Source organism: Polistes fuscatus, unplaced genomic scaffold (genome assembly GCF_010416935.1).
Source record: "Polistes fuscatus isolate 324 unplaced genomic scaffold, CU_Pfus_HIC Scaffold2, whole genome shotgun sequence".
Classification (NCBI taxonomy): domain Eukaryota; kingdom Metazoa; phylum Arthropoda; class Insecta; order Hymenoptera; family Vespidae; genus Polistes; species Polistes fuscatus.
Genome location: NW_025113096.1, coordinates 128,631 through 146,890, shown reverse-complemented (window position 1 = coordinate 146,890; position 18,260 = coordinate 128,631). Strand labels below are relative to the sequence as shown.

At 35.7% G+C, this 18,260-nt stretch overlaps 2 protein-coding genes across 9 annotated transcripts; both read left to right on the top strand.

Annotated features, from left to right (window-relative positions):
• Positions 1-1,142: 1,142 nt before the first annotated feature.
• On the top strand, positions 1,143-4,798 carry LOC122517152 (zinc finger protein 143-like). Of its 5 annotated transcripts, none has more exons than XM_043635558.1 (9): positions 1,143-1,213; positions 1,775-1,884; positions 1,968-2,142; positions 2,240-2,610; positions 2,690-2,959; positions 3,031-3,222; positions 3,295-3,492; positions 3,569-3,685; positions 3,851-4,798. In XM_043635558.1, the coding sequence occupies exons 2-9, from the start codon at positions 1,795-1,797 to the stop codon at positions 3,947-3,949; spliced, it is 1,512 nt and encodes a 503-aa protein (XP_043491493.1). In that variant the 5' UTR covers positions 1,143-1,213; positions 1,775-1,794; the 3' UTR covers positions 3,950-4,798. The 5 variants fall into 5 exon arrangements, with proteins under 5 accessions (XP_043491493.1, XP_043491497.1, XP_043491492.1 ...); XM_043635562.1 differs by lacking the exon at positions 1,143-1,213 and adding an exon at positions 1,220-1,444; XM_043635557.1 differs by lacking the exon at positions 1,143-1,213 and adding an exon at positions 1,220-1,610.
• Positions 4,799-4,888: 90 nt separating this feature from the next.
• On the top strand, positions 4,889-17,707 carry LOC122517142 (open rectifier potassium channel protein 1). 4 transcript variants are annotated; one of them, XM_043635538.1, is made up of 10 exons: positions 4,889-6,308; positions 9,154-9,450; positions 9,964-10,559; positions 13,511-13,687; positions 13,867-14,146; positions 14,575-14,597; positions 14,693-14,955; positions 15,024-15,179; positions 15,246-16,406; positions 16,487-17,707. In XM_043635538.1, the coding sequence occupies exons 3-10, from the start codon at positions 10,418-10,420 to the stop codon at positions 17,600-17,602; spliced, it is 3,318 nt and encodes a 1,105-aa protein (XP_043491473.1). In that variant the 5' UTR covers positions 4,889-6,308; positions 9,154-9,450; positions 9,964-10,417; the 3' UTR covers positions 17,603-17,707. The 4 variants fall into 4 exon arrangements, with proteins under 4 accessions (XP_043491473.1, XP_043491472.1, XP_043491470.1 ...); XM_043635537.1 differs by lacking the exons at positions 9,154-9,450; positions 14,575-14,597 and having other exon boundaries at positions 13,769-14,146; XM_043635535.1 differs by lacking the exons at positions 4,889-6,308; positions 14,575-14,597 and having other exon boundaries at positions 13,769-14,146.
• Positions 17,708-18,260: the final 553 nt, after the last annotated feature.

The following is an 18,260-nucleotide window of genomic DNA, read 5'->3' as shown; positions in this document are numbered from 1 at the left end:
CGATTCTCTCACACTTTCTGATCCTTGAAAATAAAACGTCCCTGATGGGTAATGGCTGCTAATGGCTCGGTATAATATGAAGTCGAATTAAAGATTACCGATTATGGTTATTCAGTACAAAGTCATCGTAATTAAATATTCATTGAACAATTTTGTTTATTACTCATCTAAGAAAATAACGACGCGTGGTAGGATAGTGCATAATTCATATACTGTTTTGATAAAAAATTGTTTTTTAAATTATTAAAGGATTTCATTAAATTCATAGTGCGCCGAGTAAGAAATATTTGCGCAACATCGTTCGAATTAGAAATAATTTAAATTACTTTTGTTTCATTTTTGAAAACACGCATGCACAGTTGTATATTATGCTCAAGTTTGATTCGAAGTAAAATAACGCACGATGATCTCATCCCAAGAGATGATGTCCTTGAGGTTCAATGAAATTTCTCATTCAGGATACTTGGGTATCGTATGGGATCGGTCTACTTTCACAACTATAACTTCCGTTTGATCCGGAACTTTCAGACAGCCTAATATTTGTAATACAATACTAATTGCAATATAATATGTTGCTAAGAGTTTTAATTTTATATTTTGAACTACGACCATATCGGATCAAATTAATATCATACGTATCGGATATCTATAATATTACATATTTATAAATATTGAATATTTGTTTAAACTCATTGTTAAATTATTGCTTTGAAGAATTTGCGTAACGAATTATGATTTCGCGCGCGCACGCGGCGGTGCATCGACTTGCAGTCAGAAGTGTAACAAGGTGTATTAGTGCCCTAGGCAAAAAATGACACAACGAGCATGGATTATAATTATAAAATAATGAATTTACGAGTGAACGTATTATACGATTAGCTAAATAATTATATCGTCGAATGTATTTGTAATTGTATTTTGTACTAATTGGTAAGTGAAGTACTTTAATAAAAATAAATGCTCAATAAAAATGATAATATTATATAAGTAGGGAGAGGTGGAGAAAAATAAAAGAATTGGAACAGTAGAAAAACGTAGGGTAGGAGAATAAAAATTGCAGTTAAATATTTTTCATAGATTTGTTTGTTCGTGTAGATTTTTTTCTTGGAGAGAATCCTTGAAAATAATTTGCCATTAGATGGCAGCACGGTTGCTTTCCCGGATCACTCGCTTTGGTTAGGAAGAATATTTCGCGGGTGTCCTGAGTTTATGGGTAATATTTCCCAAGATTCTTTGGTGCCCAATCGTCAGGTGTAGAAAATTCAGTTTATCGCGTAGAAATTTTGGTGGCATATCGATTAAGTGAGGAGCGATAGAGAAGGAAAGATATTTTTTTCCAAAAAGAAATGTCACCTAGCACGGTTTTTACCGATCCCGTTGTTGACATACTCATACGGGAAAATGGCGCAAGAGAGTGTTGCATTGATTTAACTCGTGTTTTAAGGTTTATTTATTATCGACAAATTCCATTGTGTATCTGCATTCCTACGACATGAATTCGGGATAAATAATAGACAATCTAAATTAAACTTTCTACCATGATCGTTCTTTGATAATACATTAAACATCCGAAGAGAAATGTATAAAATAACGACGAACCGGTTTACGCGGTAAAAATAATAAATAACACATTTCTTTTTATTGCGTTGCGTTGCCTTTCATTCGCTAGGAGGTATTCCCTCTAAACTATACGTTCCTTTCGACGATTTAACTTCTAGTCGATGGAGATTTCTTTGTTGTTCGATTGTCAAAACGATAACGTTATATTTTCTAGCTATACGCCGGTAAGAAATTATGTCAACACAGGATGAAGAATCAACGGGTTTTGTCACGAGTGCTATTACCAATCAGGATGAAACCGGCACAGTTTTGCACGAATTATCGGTAAATACAACTGTTGTGTTCTTATTTCTTGATAATACACGAAGTCTTCGTTGTTGTAAAATCATATCGTGTCTTTTATTTAGAATAATCCGGCTGACGTTTTGGAATGTTTATCGGTAATGATCGATGAGGGGAATCTGAATAACGTTCAAGTACAAGAACTTATATTGGATGAACAGCTGCTTGGTACGACGCTGACAGCAATTACATTACCCGATGGAACCCAAGCATACTTGACAAACAACTTTAGCGACGATGGTTTGTCTTATGTTTAATTAGATACATTTATATAAATAGCGTTATGAATAATTCATTGTATACATGTAATTACATTATATGTGCATTGTAACTGCAGAATCTCCGCTCAATGGGGATGCAGCCTTGGAACTGGAAAATGGAGAAACTATTTTCCTTAGAGATCTATCAGAGTTTGCGGATGGTAAAACTCTTCAATTGGAGGTAGATCCAGCATTTTTGGATCAAAATACATCCATAGATATTGCATCCGTAGAAAATACATATCCACAAGTAGAATTTATTAATGGAACGGCGTATGTGGTTGCTAGTCATTTAAATGTTGGCGATGACTTATGGGAGATAGAAGACGGGAAATTAAAAAAGAAAGAGCCTAAAATTTTAATGAACAAATTATCTGAACAAAAAATACGTCACCCTTGTCCTAGAGAGGGATGTACAAAAGTGTATAGTACGCCTCATCATCTCAAGGTGGTATATTCTTTATTTCACAATTATAAGAAATTATAGAATATACTCGAGAAGATACTTATATAAATATTTATTTTAGGTGCACGAACGCTCTCATACCGGTCAGCGACCATATATATGCTCGGATACAGAATGTAGAAAAAGTTTTTCCACTGGTTATAGTTTGAAAGCTCATTTACGGACGCATACTGGAGAAAAGCCATATAAATGTCCTAATGATGCGTGCAACAAAAGTTTTAAAACATCGGGAGATTTATTAAAACATGTTAGAACGCATACAGGTGAACGTCCTTTTGTGTGTCCATACGAAGGATGTGGTCGATCGTTCACAACAAGTAATATTAGAAAGGTAAAAAAGTACAAAATAAGGAGGGAGTATTTTCCAAAATATATTAACTGATAAATGTTGAAATAATTCAGGTACATGTAAGAACGCATACCGGCGAACGTCCATATAAATGTATGCAGCCGAAATGCGGTAAAGCCTTTGCTAGTGCGACAAACTATAAGAACCACATACGTATACATTCTGGGGAGAAGCCATACGTATGTAACATAGAGAATTGTGGAAGAAGATTTACAGAATATTCTAGTCTTTATAAACACCATCTTGTTAGTATGAATTTAACAATATCATTAAGTAAAATATGAAAAATGTATAAATCTTGTTCATTCTTTACATAGGTTCATACGCAAGAAAAGCCATTTGAGTGTAATATTTGTTTTAAGAGATACAGACAAAGTAGTACACTTGTAATGCACAAAAGAACAACGCATCCATTAGTCGATAGCGATGACAGTACTGATATTTTTTTACAAGATACTTTAGACGGATCTACTCAAAGCAAAAATAAAGAAAAGCATAGTACAATAATAGAAAATGTAAGCAATATATTATTATAACGTACATGTAGCATTCGAAGATTTAATATATTGTATTATATTTATTTTCTTTTAGAAATTAACAATCGAAAAGGAAACGCAGCTTCAAGTTTCTAAAGTTTCTGAAAATATAGCAGATTCTGAACCACAAATTTTATTAGTTAGCGATCCATCTCACATAGCTGCTTTACAGGTTTGTATTTTAAGGAATGAAAGTTTTTTTTGATAATAACATTTTATTTTATCTAATCTATGAAAGTTGAAATATCAGTTGTTTCTTTTTTTGTTTTTGATATTTTTTTGTTTTGTTTAATGATGAGAATACAAGTGCATAGTTATAGTGGTACTTTTTGTGCAGCAAATTGGATTGGATGATAGTTTTGTTGATCCTCCAATAGACACAACCTATGAAGGATTAAACATTAAGATCGAAGACATAGAGTTCGGTTGGAATTAGTGCATTATCATCAGGGAATCTTGACTTAGTATAAACTCTATACCGATACAGTGGAACCTTCTTATGAAATATCATATTTACCATGATACATCGTAAACCATATAAAAGACTATGGAAAGTTGCAGATATTGCATAAAAGGTTTAATAAGAGTATTTAGAGTTTAGTTGATAAATTGTTACAGAGAAATAAAGCCATTTAAGTGTATAAAGTCTTAACAATGAGCAAATGACAAAAGTCAGGTAATTAATCATATTTATTAGCTTAAGGAAAAGGTACCATCAATTGTGAAGTTAAATAGTTATACACAAAAACAGCATTATTATACATAGTATATATATATGTATAGGACTGTAGGTATGTAAATGACACTTCGTTCGATCATTGTTTTCCTTATCATTATCATTTAAATGAAAAGGGCACACTCAATGCACATTCGTAGTATTAACGAGAAAAGATAAGAAATGAAAGTAAAAAAACATTGCATATTATATATCATATAGTAAAATAATTATCATAATATGTATGTTCCTTGTTAGATAAGCAGTCGTAGCGCGGTAAACGATGAAATGAATTGATTATGTATTGAAATTTATTTCGTTCATCTTTCGATAAATAAGACTTACAATTAGATTTGGATTACATATTGATTGCATTATTAATGAATATTTATAATTTAGATAAAAATAGATTTATTTATGCTATATAACTGTAAATTAATCTATCTAATGGCTGCTAAAACAAACGAAATCGGTCGTGTAGATATATCGTGGATAGAACTTGCGCAAAACTAAAAGGAATGGCGTTTTTGCGTTGAAACGACAATGAACTTTCGAGTTCGAAACGCTACGTAAAAAAAAAAAAAACAAAGGAAAAACGTAACTGTAAATTTAAATAAAAATTATAATGTTTTTTTATTTCGTTGAAAAAATAATATAATAATACAAATGAAATATATCTATTACTTAAAAAATATATTTTGAAAATTACCTGACCGCATGAAAATATTTTGTGCAATTTCTATTATTCAATTATGAATACTTAAGTCTAGCATACTGTGTGTGATAAAAAAGAGATTTACGAAATTATTCTCTAGAAAGAAATTAAAATTTATTTAAAATGTTACGTGTGCAGGTGTTGAAAACGGAAAAGCAGAAAAAAATCTTTGTAATTACATTATTTTTTAATAAATCGTTCAGTAATTTTACACTGTAATAACAATTGTTTTTCCATTTTTCCAATGTAAAAAAATGACTTTGCTCTACTTATATAATTATCAGATCGCGGTAGCATTTGTGATATAAACTAATAGAAGTTTGAACGCGATAATACGATCGACAAATCGATATATTATCGATAAATGTCTGGAAGTTGTAAAATTTTGTTCTTAAGCGTGGAAATTGTTACCGTTGAGATACAGAGAGAAGATATAAATACGAGCGTCAGTTATAAGAAGAGAAAAAGAGAACATCTACAATTATTATCACCACTTTACTAACTAAATAACGCGTTTAACGTATCGCAAGAATGTGTGCTTCGATGTTCGTAGTTGTCTAGAATAACACTTGTACACTAATCGGATTCCTCACAGTTTAGGGAATGTCGATTACGTCATTTCGATTTATAACATTACAAGTCGTTTATATTTATTTTTTCATACAAAAAAATATTTGATTAAAATAAAATCTAACGGCTTCGCGTGAAAGAACAAAATTTGATAAGCTGATAGGATATAGTTACTGGAAGAAAGCGAATCCACGCAAAGTAAATTATAAATAACTCGACGTTTAATGAAATTTTGTTGATACGGGTATAAAATAGAAATTAATCAAGATATACATACGATAATAATCAGCCAAGTGATTTGATAGTGATATTTTATATACGAAATGGAATAATGTAACGAAATCAATCGGATATTGTTTGTTGGCAATAAATTCTTAGAAAATTATTATAGCGGTAATCATAATTATAAAACAGTCGTCGAGATTGAATCGTTAGCGATATCGTCTTGAAAGATACATTTTATGAAATTTGGAATAGGAAGATGTTAATAGTCGCGATGGTCAATGTTACGATTTCTCATCCTCCCACCGTTCGAGAGCTTTTTCAATGGTTCACGACTCGATCAACGAATAGTCTTCGTTCGGCCAAGTACTCGAATGCGTTGGTCGGTACTAACGTACGAATTCGATCTCTCTTTGTCACGCGTTTAATCACCAAAATGGACAATTCATGAATACTTCGGATACGTTCTCCGAGATACGTGCATGTGGGTACATATCGTATATAGAAATGTACCCTATGACCGATCGATCTTCGTTGTCAAGAATGTGAGACTTTCTCTACTGTGTTTATGAGGTATGAATTTCAAGACAATAAGAAGAAAATTCATCGATTTGATCCTTGTATGATTTATTTACGTGTACGTCTGTGGTGTGTAAATCAAATTATTATATATGATCTTTCGATCCGACGTAGCACGCTAAGTCGAACCACGAACGCTAAGCCAATTGTACAAATCGTTCGAATCAATGAATCCATTTCAAACCCTTCCCTTTGCGTTACGTAAAAAAAGAGAAGAAAGAAAAATTAAATCTCACGATGATATACGGTTTATTTTATGGTCATCCAACCGTCGTCGAGTCGCGACGGCACACAAATTTGATAATTGTCGAAATTTGAGCGAATCTAACACTCGGGACGTTGTTATTGAAACAAAATAAACATATATTATTGGCATTATTTGCGTAAATAAATATAACGCGATGCAAAAGCGTGTAAATCGCGTAGCAGCTCCATTGCGTTATGAAATATCTGTAAAATGTCTCTTCCCCCTATCTCTCTCGCTCTTTATTCTTGCGATAAGAAAATACTTTTTTCAATTTACGCGCATTATCATCGGCCGATCTCGATGGAGTGCTATGTGTACGGAGAGATAATCCGATAAATCCGGGATACTTTAATGGGACTTTGTCTTCGACCACCCGAGTAGAATAAAGTTCTGCTCCCAACTATGGAGGAGAAACTACTATTCGAATCCTTACGAATCTTCCGAGTAATTCTTTGCTTTATGATTATAAAAAGACGATAATCATCGTCTTTGCGATCCGATAATGAGAACGCCTTTGATACGTTAAATTAAACCTCATTTTTCTTCCGATTGCGATCTCTTTTTACGATTTGTTTGTATTTCTCTTTATGCCGAAGCATATCAACAAAATTCAAATAAATATATCTCGTAACGATAAATTCGCGAATGACTTTCCAAAATGTTTTTTTAAGATTCTTACCGATTACCATATTACACGAAATGCAAACATTTCTATATATTAATAACCGATGAAAGTGAGAGAGATCAATCTCTAACGTGAGAAACGATACATTACATGAAAATATGTTGGATAACGTGTCAGAGATTCCTCATGATTACGGATAATAAATTAAATTCAATCTTTAAAAGTGAATCTATCGATGATGTTAATATCTATTCGATGGAATTGATCGATAGGGAGAAGATAAGCTATAATAGGTTCAATGTATTAGTAGTAAATGAATCGAAAGAAAGAATTAGATGGATATTTCAATATTTTCATCGTTATCATCTCGTTCTTCCTCCCTTTAAGTAAATATAACGATAAGTTATATTCTTCATTAATTTTTCATTTAGAAATGTAAACTGTAAAAAAAAAGCACTTCTATTCATTTCAATAGTAAATTTAAACGTGTTTTAATGATACTTCAAATAGTCAATGCATTGTGTCAGAATTCGAATCGAGATTGCGCATTGATACTAGCTTCATACTAATATTTTATTATAAATAAAGACCATATTTAAAAGAGAAAATATAATAATATGAAAGTTTTTTAATTAATCGATACTTATATTGTGATATTTTATTACCGAGAAAGTAGATTTCACCTTCTAGTCGAGTAGATCTTTCATTCTTAATCGTTCAAAAAATATACGAGACGTCCTAATCGAATATGCTAATCAACGATCGAGACGTATTTGCGGCTATCATTATCGCTTTTCCATAAATACAGTCGACACTTGATTCTAATTGACATATACAATACCATACCTTTCTTCGCATATTTCATTCGTCCATTTATTTGTAGTTCTTATCCTTCTCGTCGTCCCGTTTTGGATAATTCAATGAACTATTTCATTCGTTTCGAGTATAAATACATAACGCGATCGGTAATCATGGCATTTTCGTTACCTCATTTTGATCTTTTTATAGCATTTACATTTTGTAATATCCGCTATTGATAATTGAAAAAAAAAAGAGAGAAAAAGAGTAATATTATCGACGATGCACGGAACATTTAGCGAAGAAGCAAAAAGCCGTCGTATATTTATTTTATAATTTACGATCTTCCACGTGATCCAGAATGTAATTTAGTTTTCTTTTTTTTTCTTTTTCCTTTTTTAACACAAGACTCGCGCGTTCTCTTTCTTCATGCGCGAAGGGGGGGAACGAAGTATCCAATGTCTTCTTTTGTACACCATATATCACTATGTATATACAGTAGGGAAACGCGAATTACGTCGTGTGTCGGCATAAACCAGCAATGCCCACATTGCTACCTTTGGCAAACAGAGATCGATAAGTAAGATGGAGCAAACAAGGATACTTACGGAGTTCGCCTCATAAATCGTCATCGCGAACGTAACTCTTCGCGGAGATCTCAAACATATGTAGCATCCTATCGTTTCTACTCGCAAGGACGACATTTCCAACCTAATCTTCGATACCTCGATCGTCCTTCTTCATTTTTTATCATCGTAATAAAGATGATAGAGCAAAGCGTTGATAATCTCGCAATTGGGAACCAAATGCCGAACGTATCGAAACTAGATGATCTAAAAAGATTCTACCCGATAACGATTTTCTATTGCATCTTTGTTCTCTTTTTGTTTTTGACCAAGAACGATGACGCATAAAATTATATCGAATACCGTCTCATTGTTTTCACGATCGTTCGATATAGAATTTATTATGAATTATGAAACATTACGAGGACGGGGCTCCTCTTGTTTGCGCCGCAAATCATCCAGTCGTTCAAAGAGAAATCGATCAATTTTTCTTATTTTACTATTCCTTCGTTTACATAAATGATGACTGAAAAAAAAAAAAAGAAAAAAAATAGAAAAGAAAGAACGCATCGTTCTAAGGGAACATTTGTGACTTTTATGAAGCTTCCGAGCGACGGTAGAAACCGGTCACGTTTCGAGGTGAACGCGTTTTAAACCGAAACGAACACAAATTTGTCCATTTTGACTCGTCCATTATCATCGAAGTCTCGAGAAAGAGAAGAGCGAGATTTTCCGGGACTGAAAAGGCTGCCAGCGTAATTGGCTCCTTTCAAAACGACGCCCTTTTGTCGCCGGATAAAGCTCTCTGTTCTCCATTAACGAGCGCAACCTATTGTCAACCAGTACTCGCACGTATATTGCCTCCGATTATTCTCTGATCTCCTCCTGGCTAAAAAACCAGTAAGTATATATATATATACCTTTAAAGTGCAAACTAGTACATAATTAAATACATACAAAAATATAAATTTTGCTATTGCATTTAAACTAAATGCACCGATTTTCCGAACGACCAATGAACACGATAGTTTTATGTATGCATGCATGCGTGTAATAGTAACGTTACACGTATAACGAGTTGTTCTCTTTCTCTCTATCTGCCTATCTACCTACCTACCTACCAATCTATCTATCTATCTATCCATCTATCTATCCATCTATCTATCCATCTATCTATCCATCTATCTATTTATCTGTAACATAACGAATTCGTAACAGCAACGCGATCGAGCATCATTAGGTTTTTGTCGAAGAACAAACGCGACAGACATTTGGAGCACGAGCTTCGAAATAAAAGTTACTTCGGATCGCGAAATAATCGAAATTCGGAATTAGCTTAGACATGATTCGTCCTCGTGGGATAGTCGAGCAGCGATTTAAACGATTACAAATTTTCTTTATCGTTGTCGGCAGGATCCGAGCCAGAGGATATTGGACTTTGGAAGATGGCGTTTTCGGGAGAAGCCGAGAAAGAAAAGGCGGGAAAAGGTAAATAATCGCAAATAGGATAGGGTCAAAGAAGATAGGATTAGAACGATAACGTCCAGCTTGCGCCGCTTTGCGATCAACGTCGATAATCGGACCGTCGTCGTCTGGTGAGGTCCGTCAAAGAGAAGCAAACCACGTGAGAGGTCTTCAGTTGGCTCTGCGGACGCAGAGTCAAGAGGTTCACACCGGACAAACAAAGACAAAGCTCCATATAATAGACGCGCGTCGGAGAGAGAGAGAAAGGAAGAAAATGGCTACGCTGACCCTAGATCATCGTTATTGTCCTAGAAAACGAGTTTGAACCTCGAGAATTACCGAGTGTCTAGTTCCTCGCGACCGACAACTACGAATCGACCAATTCCCTTTTCTTTTTCGGAGAATGTCGAAGAAGCAATGGATCGTACTTCTCATGTTGTTCCTAGCTTATCTCCTTTTGGGCGCTTCTATCTTCTATCACATCGAGAGCAAACTGGAGATCGAACACATCGAACTTGCCAGACAAGAACGCATCGAGATTAACGGTAAGAGAGAAATAGGGACAACTGCATATCCTTTAGATCCGATTTTGATCGTTTACGGTCGTCGCGTTACAAAAGATGTCAAACGAAATGAATTTTGAAATAGTACGCGACGCGGTCGTGTTCGGCATGCGCGTACGCGAAACATACGAACATGGATATTCTCGGTTTCTTTCGCAAGGGTAATTATTTTGCAGAGACAACGCGTTTAGGCCACGTCCACTCGTTAAATTTCCTCTCCGTAAGAGGGTAATAACGTTTCTTTATTCGTTGCTACGCGTTTTTTAACCGAGTCGTACAAAAATATAATTTGCGCTCGGTCGTTCGGTCTTATCATCGTAAAAGATTCATCTACGATAAAGAAAAAAAGGAGAAAGAAAGAGAGAAATGGAAACTTATCGAGTATTCTTGGAAACGAATGTCCAAATAGTAATATTACAAAACGAATAGTTCTCATTCGAATTCGTTTACTTTGTCAAAAAAGAAAAAAAAGAAATAAACGAATAAATAAATAATACGAATGTGGAGTTAAAATTTTCCGCGTACGATGTTAAAATATTAACGTAAATACATAACACAAATATACAGATATTTACGTAGAAGTAAGATTAAGAAAAACGACTTACGTCTACGGGATAAGTTTTCCAATAACTTTTTCGATAAGAGATAAGCGATACCGAACAGCTTTCGCGTATTACGATATTACCTTTAAACGTAAATTTGCGAGAATTATCGATTATTTATAATTGCGTATCTATCGTCTCGTCGATGTACATTAATTTACGAAGCTAACGAGTACATACTTACCGCATGGTTTGAAAATTTCTTCGAATATTTCTATCCCAAATCGAGCAATAAAGAGAACGCACCGCAACGACGACCGCTTCCGTTTGATTATGCGCTAAAACGCTCCCATGTGTCATAATACCGTTGCTAGTTTCGGCTACGCGCGCCTACGTACACTTAATAATAATAATAATAATCTGCAATACTCTGATATGTTCGCAAAGAAAGTACAAGCCATAGGCATAAATGACAACATATTAATTGTAAGCTGCGTTACATATCATTATGTTCCAGTTTCTACCGGACTCGGGCTTATTCGTTAATTAAATAATGACACGGTCGTTTGACTGAATTGTGCACGTCGCGACTTCGCCTACGAGAATTTTGCATAAGACGTAAAGGATACTAAAAATTATTCATTTTCAAATCGGGATAGGCACATCGATATTTCCTTATACACATTTCAATTACGTCGAATAACGAATCTGTTACAATTGTTTATTGTTTTTTAATATGACTCGGAAAAAGAGAAAAAATACGGTTCAAATATTCGTCGTAATGTTGCTTTTCTTCTAGAACAATTGTTAGACAATAACAGAACTGATACCTTAAGGTATTACATCATAGGAATTTTAATGAAAGTAGCATAAGAAGCTGACGGATTACGGATTACACAATGGTCGCGACGTTTTACGGCGTTTTACGGGCTCAAAGATGATCCGTGATATCATTACCGTTTTCGTATTCATGCCGTGCCCCGAAACTATTGTTAAATAGAGAAAAACAGAGTTGCATTAGAGCGGGGACGCTACATAACGTTTCAGCGTTAGCGTCGGTATTTGTCATATAAGCGAAATCCCAATTTACCTCTCGGATAACCTGTATTTCGTATTACGCGTACCGAATTTCTAATTTATTCAAATGAACTTCTTCCACTTTAACATTGTTCTCTAATCCTTTTATAGCGCCAGAATACTATCAAATCTCATTTTATTTTTTACTCGGTAAATTAATTTGCTCGACTAGAAGTATTAGATACCTGTAACTTATCCAATCCAAGTCAATAAAACATTTTTCAAGATTTGTTTATCGATATTTCTCAAATCAATGATAAAGAAAAACTTTGCAAATTTATCCTACGAAATGTTGTAATATTTGTTATCGCTTTAAAATAATCCAAAAAAAATAAGAATACCGGTCGATTATCGGGAACGCGACTAGCACGCGTTCGATCGCGGTCGCATCAGATAATTCGAATAAAATGTTCATTTCGCGTCGATCGTTTGTCCATCGTTTAAAAAAAAAATCCCTTCTTTTTCTTGGACGAATAACGAGGGTGACGTATAACGATTATTTCTTCGCGTATTTCTCGTTTGGCGACAGTTCCTATCGGTGTAATCCCTAAAATATTGCGATTCGATAGAAAGAAAATAAATAGGGGGAAAGAGAGAGAGAAACGAATGAATGAACGAACAAATGCGAATATATGCGAATACAATACGATGCAAGATTGCACATCCTATATTGCACGAAGAAAAAGTTCGATTTAATTGAGGCAAACGGCCGAGTAACTAGCAAATATCGGCTGATAAGATAATGGTTGACAATTATCTCAAAGATAGTCTCATTTAAAGCGCTAGTCGTGCTACCCTGCGCGAATGAATCGAGAGGAATGCGAATAATGAGAGGACAAATTGAGAGGACTAATTCCGGGAGTTATTCGTGGATATTCGTACAGAGATCGTTTATGCTATCTATGTTGTATGACCAGAAGATTCCTATTCGAAATACGTATGGGTGCTCGACGTCGAAATGACATCGTAAAAAAGCATCGATGAAGAAATTGCGATAAATTACTCGTAAAGCTTACTTCTTCGAAAAAATTCATATAATCGCCGTGTATCGCTTTAACATATCGCTTTATCGTGGATAATTTCAAATGTTTCCTGCAACTTTTTTCTTTTTCTCGATAGATAAACGAAAAAAAAAGAAAACATTATCTAGCGTGAAGAGGATTTACGATTGATCAAAGGATCAAGAAGACTTTCATTCGTTTACGTAATCGTAACTACCGTCGATCGAGAGAAAACACGATTAGCGTTATCGAAAATTGCTTTTATTTGCAAATTAATGGAATAAAGCTTTGATAATTTTTCATTTGTTTCCAGCTTTGCTTCGCAAACATTACATTCCCAGTCGTACGCACAACCAGCACGAGATCTTCGCACGATTGACGGAGTATTGCGGTAAATCGGTTCACAATTACACGGACGGCGAAAATGACCCATTGAAATGGGACTTTTACAACAGTTTCTACTTTGCTTATACCGTCGTCAGCACCATAGGTGAGTCGTAGCGCGGACAGCTCTCTCTCTCTCTCAAAAATAACGACAATTCCTTATCCTATTATCGTCGATCGTATTCAGGTTACGGGAATTTAGCACCGACCAATATGCTGAGTCGCATATTGATGATATTCTACGGATTGGTCGGTATACCTATGAACGGAATTTTATTGTCTCAGTTGGGGGAGTTTTTTGGTCATGTCTTCGTAAGGGCTCACCGCAAATACAAATCCTACAAGCAACACCAGAACAACGACTACGCGAAGAAATTAACCCCGCTCGAAACGAGAAAAGCTGGTCTCGCGGCGCAAATCTTCATGTACCTCATTCCCGGATTCGTCATGTTCATCTTCTTCCCGGCTTTTCTATTCTCCCATTACGAGGGTTGGACTTACGACGAAGCTGTTTACTACGCTTTCGTAACTTTGACGACGATTGGCTTTGGAGATTACGTGGCAGGTCAGGAGAAAATCATTTTTCATTGAAATAAGCATCATTTGCTTAGCGACTAAATCCTAAAATGTCTAATATCGAACAAACAAAACCATAGAATTAATTAACAGCATTATCGGTTCGATCAATATGCAATCTAGAATACCATTAAACTGATTATCTCTCCGCGACAATTTGCACGCATAATTGTAAAGAGAGAACGCGATGAAAAAGGAACAAAGCGGCAAATAACGCGGCAGCCTCGTACGGGTCAATTGATGTTACTTGATGCTTTCAATTCTACGAGATTTTATGTCCGATAGTCGATTCGTAACTTATGCATTTCGCAATAAACTTTTCTATGCCGATAATGCTGTTCGAAGCGCATATTTTCTAGCACTCTTTAACGCTAATCGCTAAAATCATATTTCTCTGTTGATACGTGCATCCAATAGAGAGAAAAAAGAATGTCTTATCGGTAAGTAATTGTCGAAGAATCGTCGAATACCTGTACAGTGATAGGGAAAAAGGAACAATATCCGCGTATTTGCTGACGCGCTGTCGTGTTCACAGGACAAGACAACACGAAGGGTAGCGGATTCTTTTTCGTAATGTACAAAACCTTCCTCATTATATGGATCTCCTTTGGATTAGGCTACATCGTCATGATCATGACTTATATCGCCCAAGGTATGCGCAGCAAGAAGATCATCAGAATCGAGCACAAATTGGCAATGAATCTGAAACACACGCAAAGCAAAATATGGAATGAGTTTAACAAAGAGATCAACTACTTCCGAAGAGTTTTTAACGAATTGCAGCTTTCCAAAGTCAAAGTACGTCTCATTAATATTACGAATGGTAAATTACCATTTACCGTTTACCGTTTACCGTTTTATTTCAGAGGGTTTACGTCGACGAATATAACTACGAAACACCGCCAACCAAATTTTCACGAAGCAACAGTTTCCCGGATCTCAGGAAGTTAATATATGGCGGATTCGAAGCCCCGGCACCTTTGCATCCTCGACGTCGCGCCAATAGCGAAGTAGTACCCTTGGTATGTACGAGATATACGATATACGTATTATTTTAGATCGTTACTTACGAATCGTATGTCATTCAGGAACCATTAACGCGAGTGGTGTCGGAAACCGATCTCCAACGAATCGACAAAACGGCTACGTTCGCTGCTCACGCGATGGTACAACCGGCGGAATTGTTAGCAAGACTGGTAAACATCCTGGGCTATATTCCACCGCCCGATGATGCCAACGATACTTCCGATTGGGATCAGGAATATAAAAACAAAGAAGACGCGAGAAAGACGGGAATCGAAGGATTCAACGAGAAAGATATTCTTAATAAGCAGAACACTTGGAACGAGTCGAGCTGGAGAATCGGTCCGGATAGGATTTCTGGCATTAAGCCGCGATCGAGAGCGGCTAGCGAAGTGAGATTGGATATGAGCAAAAATGATTCCAACGTTCACCAACAAAACGGAGAATGGACTTGGTCCGGGCCGACTGCCACGAGGAAAATTCAAGAACTGATCAAAACTCGTAGGACTGGTCTTTCCGGTATCAAGGACGGTAAATCCTATAAATTCCCTTCGATCTCGTTACCCAAGTCCGTACCAAAGAATCTCTTCTCTCCGTGGAGGCGACAATCCTCAAACAAGAAGATACCGGACACCGAACAGTCCATTCAAAAGAGTACTCTTCCCGATATCGATTTTCAAGCAGGACAAAATTATTCATCGATTACGGCGCATTCCGATTTGTATTCTTCCAATTTGGACGACGTCAATGAATCTACGACAACGTCGAGACATCCATATTACACTCACACGGGCGCCAACTTACCTAGTTTAATGGAGAGTAATAATATTTTGGAGGAGACATCTTTGGCCGATTTTCTACGAGCCCTTACCGTTCTTCACGCTAAAATTAGCACTGTACCCAGCGATTACTCGAATATTCGCAAACCTCAAAGGAAAATGGGTACCGCCTCGTTGACCCCGCCTAAACTTCCGAGTCTCTTCACCTTATTCTCGCAATCCGCGGACAGTCAGAGTCATAGTCAGAGCAATCAAAGCACGATGACCGCGTCATCGTTGCAAGCCAATAGAAGATACTCTTTGAGACCTAGCGAATACTCGCCAGCATCTACGCCGTCGTATGAAAGACGCGGAAGTGCGATGAGTCCTATTAAATCGAGAAGATTTTCTTTGAGACCCGTTGCTACTCCGACTAATACGCCTCCGGAATATACAGCATCCTACTTGGTGAGTAGACCTATTGATTTTATAATTAGACACTTTAATTATGTTGGACGTTAACTCAAAAAAACAAAAAATGATTATAGAATTCACGAATACACGATGACCAGAGATCGCAATTTTCCTCTCTGACGGATGCTTTTATCTACGAATCTGCGAAAAAGCCCCTGGTACAAATGGAAGGAACTCCGGGTGTTTCCTCGCCTATCGCAAAGATCTCAAATGTTCGTCGTTACTCTTTACGACCAATGGCCCAAATACAACAACCACCCAGCTCGAATCAACAAACTCAAGCCACTAAAGCTCTACCGCGTTGGAAGGCTGGGATGTTGCAACGACAGATTGGTAGAATGAGCGTTCGTCGTCGGGTACGAGCTTTCAGTTTGAGCGACGTGCAAGCAGACAAATCTGAGAAATCTACTGGTCTAAGTCCATTAGCGATAGATGACAATGGTAAACCAATAACTTCTATTGTTTCTTCGATTAAACCGAGTGCTTCTGCGGTTCAGAAGACCGTTACGATAGTATCGCCAACGAAAGATGAAGTTCTTCGATCGAACGGCAACGAGTCGACCTCCGTAAAAACAACTTCCAATCCTTTTATTCCCTCTTTTGCAACACCAGAGACACCCGATAACAATTCTACCGGTGACAATTTTCCATTTAGAAACGTTCAAAACGACGCTATAAACACCAATATTGTGTTAAACAATTTACGGGCAACGTCCGAATGCGAAGTGGACTATAATAACGATAGTTCGAAACGAGCAAAGTCAAAGAGCAATGAAACGAGCGTAGAAAATATTAACAATTCCGAAGGGATGGGAGAGAAATTTATTTTCCGTAACGATTCTGTCGGTTCTAAAGAAATTTTAAACGACCAATTGGCATTGTCCAAAGACGTATTGTCGAATATTAAAGACAATTCAGAGGACGGTAAGAAATCGACGATTCGTTGTACTACGAATAAGAAACCAAGGATATCCATAGATTCTTATAAAACTTCGTTGGACGTTAAAATAGAGAAACCCAGCGTAAATCCATTTTTACAGTATCAAGCCACTACTAGTGGTTCTATTAGTGGTTCTCAACGCGGAAACATTAATCTCACAGAAGTTAAAGTAGAAAAGCCGAATGAAACGGAACAATTCGTTCAGAGAAAGTTGTCGGCCGAAGCAAAAAAGCCATGGGAAAAAGGATGATTTTATTTATTTGTTTATAGAAAACAATTAAATAAATTATATTCGTAAAGGAATGATTGTCTTCCATCAATTTTTCAACTTTAGAATCTTTTTCATCTACCGAGATCTTTTTCGTTATAATTTCGTCAACGTCGCTAAATTAAAAATTGTTCAACACACATATCGATAATTTAAATCAATTAGGTAGAACATTTAAAGCATTAATCTACTCAAATCGTACGAGACTTACGATTAAAAGTCTTTACTTTAATTCATGACAATCTTGAAAAGTTGCTTTAATAAAAAAATGAATGATATAATAATATAGAGGTAATAAATAATTCACGCTGATCTTAGCAATATTTAAGCGCTATCTTACTCTCCAGACGTGGCGTGATTATTGATTACATGTCTCTTATAAATTTGATTACTCGTAAATCTAAGTTATTATATTTTAAATGATTAATTACTTTTCATTTGTAACGTCTATAATATAACAGAGATAACTGTGATAAATTAACTATAATAAATAAAACTTTAATTATATATTGTGTGTATATAATATAATATCATCGTGTATTATAGTACTCGATATTTATTCTGTTTATTTAAACTAGAAAAAGTCTTTTAAACGACAACTGCTTATTGTAATACGATAATAATAATAATAACAATAATA